Consider the following 8,369-nt stretch of genomic DNA (forward strand, 5'->3'; position numbering starts at 1 on the left):
AAGTCACCAACTGCCTCCAAATCATTCTCAATAAGGCAGCTGTTTATAAGGCCACCAAGGATTCATACAGTCATAGAATATCTCAAGTTGGAAGGCACTCTCAAGGATAATCAAGTCCAAGTTGCCCATAGGACCACCTAAAACATTGTCCAGACACTGCTTGAACTCTTACAAGGTTCCCTGGGGAGCCTGTTTCAGCGACCAACCACTCTCTCAGTGAAGAACTTTTTCCTAACGCTCAATCTGAAGCTTCATTCCATTTCCTCCTGTCCTATCACCGGTCACCAGAAAGGGATCAGCATCTTCCCCTCTGCTGCTCCCCTTGAGGAAGCTGTAGCCTGCTACAAGGTCACTCCTCATCCTTCTCTTCTCTGAGCTGAACAACCCTAGCGACCTCACCTGCTTCTCATAACTCTTGCCCTCAAGGCCTTTCACCATCTTGGCTGCCTTCATTTGGTCACTCTCTAATTCCTTGATCTTTTTCTTTTATACTGAGGTGCCCAAAACTGTGCCCAGGATTTGACATGGGGCCATAGCAGTGCAGTACAGAGTGGGACAATCACCTCCCTTGACCAGCTACCTATGCTGTGCTTGAAACACCCCAGCACACGGCAGGTACACCATGGTGTACACACTCTCAGAGCAACAAGGAGGCAAGGAGGGACCAAATCCCATCCGTTCCAGGCGCTTATGGGCCTGTTTGCAGCCACGTAGTCCCCGCAGAGGATGAGGATGCTATGTGCAATACCCAAACCACTTACCTGAAGTGGCGATCTCAAAGACGTTTCCTGTACTGAGGAAGAGGGAGATTTGCAGAAAGGGAGTGAAAGCTATGGAGACCTTTTGTTCCTGTTGATTACAAAAGCAGCTTGACCTCTTAATATCAGTACTCAGGTGTGGGTTCTGTTCAGCTCAACGGGACAAATTCATCTGCCTAAACACAGGCATCATATCATCTGTCTTAGAGTATCTGCAACACCTGTGTGCCTGGAACATAAAACACAAACCTACACAAGGCCTGGGTCCTCTGAAACAGGAACTAGATACCAAGTAAGATACCCCTGGACACATCAAATGGCACTAGCCCTTCTGCATGAGCTACTGAACCAATGTGCACATTTCGGTTGAGCTGAGTAACGTTCTAGGCTTCATTCCAAATAGAGCCCCATTAACTTGAATTACAGCTTAGATACTTAAATTAGCTGCTGATACGTACATGGAAATACCTAGATTGGCGTGTCTTAATCTGCAAACAGGAGGCTTTCCAATGCTTCCATCTCTTGCAGGAAACCAGCACAAAGCAAGCCGAGCCTCCTCTGGGAGAGAGGTCTCACCGCAGAACACCTCTCCACTGCGCTGGCTGTAGCAGCCAAACTCAGGTCAGGCAGCTGGGGACACAGAGTCAACACTTCATGTCCATCAGATGAACATCTAGTTCTGGATTTCCCCATTGCACAGGGCAATTTATAGGGAAAGGGAAGAGCTAAAGTAGACATACGTTAGTCTGTAACATGCTGTACAACCACATTTTTGCAGGCAGCTCATTACTGCCCATTTGCTGAATTAATCAAGCTTCAGGATATCCTAATAAGTGAATTAATCTATTTCCTAAACAAGAATAAAAGCTTCATACTGCCAAAGCATAAACACATCTAGAGGGCAGAAATGATATTGTCATCTTGAGCTAAATATAGACCCTGAACAAAGACAAGTGCACAGAACCAACACTTTTTTTTTTCCCTTTTTCTTTTTTCCTTTGAGAATAATACATAAGCTTTGCTGGAAAGTTGAAAATTTATAAGCATATGGTATCATCTTCAGATCCTTGGTCAAAGAATGTTTTGCCCATATTCACAAATCACGCTACAGGATAACCAGATCCCGATTTGTCAGCACAACTTTATTTCTCAGATAAAGCGGAAGGAAAAAAATCCCCCAAAATAACGAAGTGTCAGAGATGAAAAATACTCACAGATTGACAGACTTTGTTTTACAAATCCAGCTGAAACTTATATGAGTCACTCAGCACTTCCCAAGAGACACAGAGAAACACAGACACGGGCACAAAATCACCACGGGATTTTTTTTTTGCAGTTAGAATGGAAATATTTTACGCAAACAGTTTACTCTATAGTGGAAAACAGGAGGGGTTTTTTTTTAGTGCCAGTTCTGGTTCGTAAGTTTTTTAACTCAAATATTCTTTCATTAAAATTTGCTGGCATATTATAGGGTTTGATAGTATTCCCCATCCAAGCACTTTGGGGTTCTCAGAGCGATAATCAAAGTACGACAGTTGACAGGACGGACACCAGCCAGGGCACATCCAGCCAAAGCCTCTGATGAGCTGATCTGTGGTGAGATGCAAACTACCTGTTGTATCGTGTCTTGAATTCCATACATTGCGTGCACAGAAACTACAGTAAGACACAGAAACAACCCCATGATCACCAGAACAGTCTGGTGTGCTGTGGATGAGCATCTTGCGCTTGACTTGAGTCTGGTATAAGTTTTTCATGCAGTTTGGGCTCTTCCAAGTCTGGATTTTCTAGTGTCTACAATGCAAACGCTTTCATTTATAGGGAACGCTACCAGGGTCATTCCCTCCAGACGACAAGCAACTTTTATGAAACTGGTAGGAGCTTTGCATCTTTGGAGAGTTTCATTTGTAAAACCAAAAAATAAGTACTGAAATGGATCCAAAAAGTTTTGCAGGCATTAGAAAGAGAAACACACTCACAGCTGTACAAAAGTGAAGATACACTATAGTTCCTAAAAGATGGCAGCTTGCAAACATGGGCTGCACGAAGTACAATAAATAGCCAAGTTACAACCCAGATCTGGATAAACCCTTAGTAGAAGAAAGGCAGTGCACAGTGCTTTGTCTAAATTTGCCTAATTTCACTCACAAACCCAATTCAGTACGGTATTATACACCCTCTTTTCTCCCTTTGCCTCACCGAAACGCAAAACAAAACAAGACAGAACTACGCTACATATCCTAGGCAGAAAGCTTACGTTGATCAAAGCCATCTCCTGATTGTACCTTCATTTTGCAGCTGGATTATCCACCTCCGAAATCTGCAAGATCCATTTCCCCTTTATTTTTTTTCAGTTTTCTCTGCTTATTTTATTATCTGTGCGAGGTGCACAGTCTGGGTTTTAAGCACGTTGAGTCTCGTTACAAACAGCCCTCTAGTGAGCCCACAAACTAACTTGGTGGAACCATGTAAGCAAAACCAGTCAGACCGTGTCGGTATTTGGCCTTCCCAAACTTTGGACATGTCTTGTGTGTACCAAATGGCACATCTTTCGAATCACAAAAGACATTGCACCTCTGTATTCGTATCGGCTGGCCTACCACTTTCCCAAGCCTCAATCACCAACTTCTGTCACCCAAGAAGCTACAACTTGAGTCAGTTCTACAACTTGAGTCAGTTCTCTGTATAGTCCTTCCTTCCTTTTTTTTTTGTGCCACAACTTGGAGGAGCTACACACATGGAAGAGTGTAAGATCAACTGAAAGCCACGTTCAGTGGCTTCCGTATATTCTAGTTCTTGGTTGTAAAGCCAGACACGCTACCACATCTGGGCACCAGTATGCACTACCTGTCAGTCCTGTAGGCATGTTTTCTCAGCGTGACTACTCACACTTTATGTTGAAGGGAGAAAAACGTTCACTTCTGCTTCAGCATTTCAGTAATATATTTCCACCAGTCTTTAATTTAATGAATGTGTCATTGTTTTAAGTGCAACGTATTTAAGAACATTTTTTTAGCACTGTAATGCAAGTATTAGCCACCTTTAAGAGGGACAGGGGGAGGGAAGAACTTAAATCAGGTCATAGATGAAGTACCAAAAACATTAACAGAGTTTATCAAAATAAAGTTGGATTTTTTTTTCTTGCATGCACAGGAAAAGCATTTAAATTCTCTCTGCTGTGTTATAAATAAGGAATCACCCATAATGCATTTTTTCCCTTCTTTTTCCTTCTGGAGAAACAAAAATAAGGCAGTGGAAATACTGACATCCCCCACCAAAGAAAAAAAGAAAGAAACAACAACAAAACCCTCAGCATATTTCTTTAAGGTACCTTTTCTATAACTGTTTAGGGTCTATTCTGATACACTTGCTTTTGTCTGAGCTGTCCTTAATTTTCAGAAATTTCCTTCTGATATCAACCAAGACTTGTAAAAGTAGTGCACTACCTGCTATAATCAAAGACAGCAAAACCTAGCCCTAATTTAATTGCAAAAAGCACACATTTAGGGAATACAGGGTTTGTCTAAGGACGATCTTGCAGTTCTTTGAGATAATCTCCTTACTCTGCTCAAAGTCAGTGATGACAGAAGCTGGTCCCTAAGAAGAAATCTGGAAGAGGGCTTTGTTTTGCACAGCAAATACACAGAACTTCTGTCTAGTTATCTGACCCTTGATGCCTAGAGCTGGGGAAAGCATAAATTCAGTTCCAACAAGCTAAAAAACAAGGTCTAAGATGATGGGGTCAGTCTTTTACAGCACTTCCTGAGAATGTTAGCGCCACAAAATTAACGCTACTTAAAAATTAGACTACTGACATCCGAGCGACAGTTCAGAGTGAAACATGGAATGAAACGCCCCCACAGTCAAAAGTACACTAAGTATTGTGTAAAAAATGAGTGACAAACAAGCAGGCATACATATTTGGAGATAATATGTTAAAAACTCTTAATGAAAGGTCCAAACAGTATGGACAGATAAGGAAAAGGAAATAAGTGCCTGGGTCCGACAGCCTGAATAATAAATTTTTAGTGAGTCATCATGATTGTTTACCTCTAAAACTAAAGCATCAGTTCCAAGAGATATCTAAGGAGCACCCGTGCTCCTTCGCTTTCAATGCTATTTGCCTCATAATATCCTCCACAGTTTCTTTTGCAGTATTGATGCAGCTACTCCAGCCTCATGAGCCAGCCCCGATAAAGTTACTAAACAGATTCCAGACCTCAGCCTTCTGTTTGTTAAATACAACTTCCAGCTTGTCCCTCTGTTCCCACAGACAGCCTCTCCAAGGGAGAATCCTTTCAAAATACAGTTTTTAGGCATTAAGACTAAGTACTTCACGAGCCAAAAGATCTTGAATTACCCAAATGGCCAAAGCACTGCTACAAATACATCAGCTATATGTATCTACACATAAATACACAAAGCTCAGTATACCCTCCTTAGACTGCAGAGGATATTTCTGCCCAGATCTACTTGTATACACTTAAGTAAAGAGGAATCGGTGTCCAAAAGTCTGTGCTTTTGAGAAATCTGCAACATTCCAGGCAAAAATTTTGAATATACAGGCTGGAATGTGGAGGAAATGTTGATTCCCAGGCAAACACTTTTTTCTCCTATTTTTTTTAATAAATAGAGAATATATTTTGAGTCTCCTCATGCACCTTCGAAACACACCAGATCTGTAGGAGAAGGAAAGGAGTTTGTACTTACTCGTGGTGTTGTATTTGATCCCATTGAAGAACTCTGGGCAGGGTCTCTCTACTAGTTCCCCCGCAGAGGTTCTGGGCCAGCAGGTCCCGATCTGATCAGTGGTGGCATTGCAGTACGGACCTTGTTCATTAAAAAAGGAGACAGGAAAGGAAAAAGAAGCAGTTGAGAAGGCACAAAAGCGACACACTTTGCATCACAAAGCAAACCGAAGCTTAGCGCTTATAAAGCTCATCCCAGCCCTGCACTAGGTAATTTTTCCTACCATCAAAGCCCAGGAAAGGGATAGAGGAACTCTCTAAAAAAGTCTCTTGTAAATGATCCAGGAGGCTGCAGTTGACATCAAATTCTTCTAACATGAACTGAGATATCGTCACATCCATTTTTCCTCTCGGGACTGCTGCACTAGATGAGGCTCCTTCCCTCTTTTATGCCCTTTATTTTATTTTTTTTTTGCCCCTTCTCCTTTCTTCCTTTCTGGAAACGAACGAGCATCAAGCTGCGGACACCCTGCAATCTCGTGTGCGCGCGTCTCTCTTCCTCGCAGCGCGCTGACAACTTGGCTGAGAGTCTGCGTCTGGCTGTGCAGTTCGATCCTCCAAGCTCTTCTTTGCTTTAAAACAGCAGCTCAGGAACCAATGGGATCACGCTGAGCCCAGAGTAAGGGGCTTGCGTCTCTTAGCCAGCTTCCCTGGTCTAGCAGCTCTCCAATGCCGCCTCACATTGCCAGACTGTCGTATTGCTTTCTCTCCCTCCCTCTCTCTCTCTCACACACACAGACACAGACACACACAGAGGGGATGAGCACTTTTGCAAAACCACTCGCTGCAAATTAGAGCCAGGGAGAAAAGGAAAAGCCATCAGACGAATGTAACTGCTCTGGCTTTTTGGGAAGCGAAACGATTCCTGCCTTTATTGTGCGGAAGGGAGGATGAGCAGAGATGCTGGGACAGGGAGGGGGAAGAAGGGACCCGGTCCAGGAGCTGCAGCACTGGATCCTGAGCAGTCCTTGAGAAAGAAGAGGAATAATAAAAGCTGGAAGGAGGGTGACGGTCTGACAGAATGGAAGCATCTGAACAAAGGACTCGAGTAATGACCCACAGGAGAGGCAGAGTGGGGAGAGTGAGAGAAGGGCTGGGAACCCAGCACGGGAGAAGCAAGGCACAGCATGAACGCATCTTCCAGGCATTCATGCAGATTGGATGGGGTGGGCAGCAGAGTAGGGCAAGGCACAGAGAGCAGAGGAGAGCTCTGGAGTGAAGGATGCATCATGCAGGGGACAGGGAAGAAAAGGAAAGCCACTCTCGTTTTCCAGCGGTAGGAGGGAGCAAGCATTTCAGAAACGATGAGCACCCTGACTGATAAGGAAGAGCCTCTAAGAAAGGAAAGCACGATGTGGGAAAAGAGAGAAGAGCAAAAGGCTTGCCAGATGGAGGTCTGGGGAAAGGGGAGAGATGAAAGGAAGTTTGGAGGAGCTGCCTAGATTGTTGGTCATCTTGGGAAATCAGACCTCGGTACAATGGGAACTGGGTGAAGTTCTACACTCTGGGACATGCTGGAGAGCAGCTTAGAAGTAATCAGCCTTTTTGACTTGCTGCATCATGGTATGAGGAAATCTTTACAAAAAAGTGTCAGAGGATCTAAGGAGGATCATCTAGGATCATGGATTCAGAAGGATCTTAGGAAGCAAATAGAAACTGACTTGTAAGGGAGAAAAGCAAGATAAGTATATAAGCTAGTAGCAGAGGGGAATGCAAAAACTGAAGGGCAGTAAAGAAGCTTTGACAGAAAGAAAGTGAACTGGAAACAAACTCCTGTTCACAGTCTGTGTTCACAGCTTTAGATCAGACATGGTGCTTAGAGCGAGTTGAAAGCAGTGGTATAGGACTTCCCATAACATGTGTCCCACCCTGCAACCACCTGGAGTTCTCCTTTAGTCTTATTTAAGATTGAAGGGATTTATTCTTCACTTTTTGAGGACCAAAATAATTATGTTATCCAAAGAGAGGAAAAAAAACCAAAAAAACAACCCCAAAAAACCAAAACCCCAACACTGGGTTAGAATGAGAAATAAATTAACAACATGCAATGATGAAAGAACTAGCTAGGATTCTGTTTTGCCATGTGGAAACCTGGAGATTTTTTACCATTTTCAGATTGCAATTGGGACAGAGAAAGAGTGCCATTGTGGTTTTGGGCTGAGTATTTTTGTTTTAAGTATGTAAAACTCCACAAAAATAACAAGTGTCCTAACTCTCTAAGCAGCATGATATTCTGAAGCTAGTGAATGCATCTCTCTGTTTCTCTCTCTGGAGCCATGATCTCTTTCCCAAGTGAGTGTTGCAACTCCTCCTGAGAAATTCTCATTTCAACAAGTTGTCCCTTGTCAACACCAGCAGATCTCTTTCTCCCATGAGTTTTTAATCCCAAAAAGCAGGGGAGAAAATTTATTATTTTTCACACAGTATGACCACCACCAACATACTGGTTGCCTTTAAACAGGACTTGGAGGAGAAAACCCTGTTTCTTGAACTTTCAAGAGAAGGGGATGAAGAGTGCTCTTAAACCCCAGGTAATTCACAGAAATCTATCCCTCAACATAGCTTCAAATCTAACTTTCTTTGCTTCTTCCTGACAGTGCAGTTGAGTTCAGAACATTTTTTTTTGTTCCTCAAGCAGAGCCTCTCAGTGATAAGCTATGAGATCTTCTCAGAACACCGCATTTTTAAGTACCCAATGGCATCACTGAGCCCAGTCAGTGAGTAGGTATGTGCCCAGGATAATGACAATAGATTTTTTTTTCTTATTTTTTACTTTTGCTACCACTCTGCAGGGGAAAAAAAAATCACGTAGCCTGGCCAAAAGTCTTCATTTCTCACCTACTGTCTGCCTTGTCTATTTTTT

General features: G+C 43.0%; 1 protein-coding gene across 1 annotated transcript in view; it reads right to left on the bottom strand.

Moving 5' to 3' along the window:
- The window catches only part of CRHR2 (corticotropin releasing hormone receptor 2), a 103,393-nt gene extending 97,545 nt beyond the window's left edge, over positions 1-5,848 (bottom strand). The window contains exons 1-2 of the mRNA XM_009877089.1: positions 5,731-5,848; positions 5,469-5,588 (exon numbers count right to left, since the gene is read on the bottom strand). Of these exons, the coding sequence (XP_009875391.1) occupies positions 5,469-5,588; positions 5,731-5,848 (238 nt within the window). The remainder of the gene's footprint in view (positions 1-5,468; positions 5,589-5,730) is intronic.
- Positions 5,849-8,369: the final 2,521 nt, after the last annotated feature.

This window comes from Apaloderma vittatum, unplaced genomic scaffold (genome assembly GCF_000703405.1).
Source record: "Apaloderma vittatum isolate BGI_N311 unplaced genomic scaffold, ASM70340v1 scaffold1099, whole genome shotgun sequence".
NCBI classification, from domain to species: domain Eukaryota; kingdom Metazoa; phylum Chordata; class Aves; order Trogoniformes; family Trogonidae; genus Apaloderma; species Apaloderma vittatum.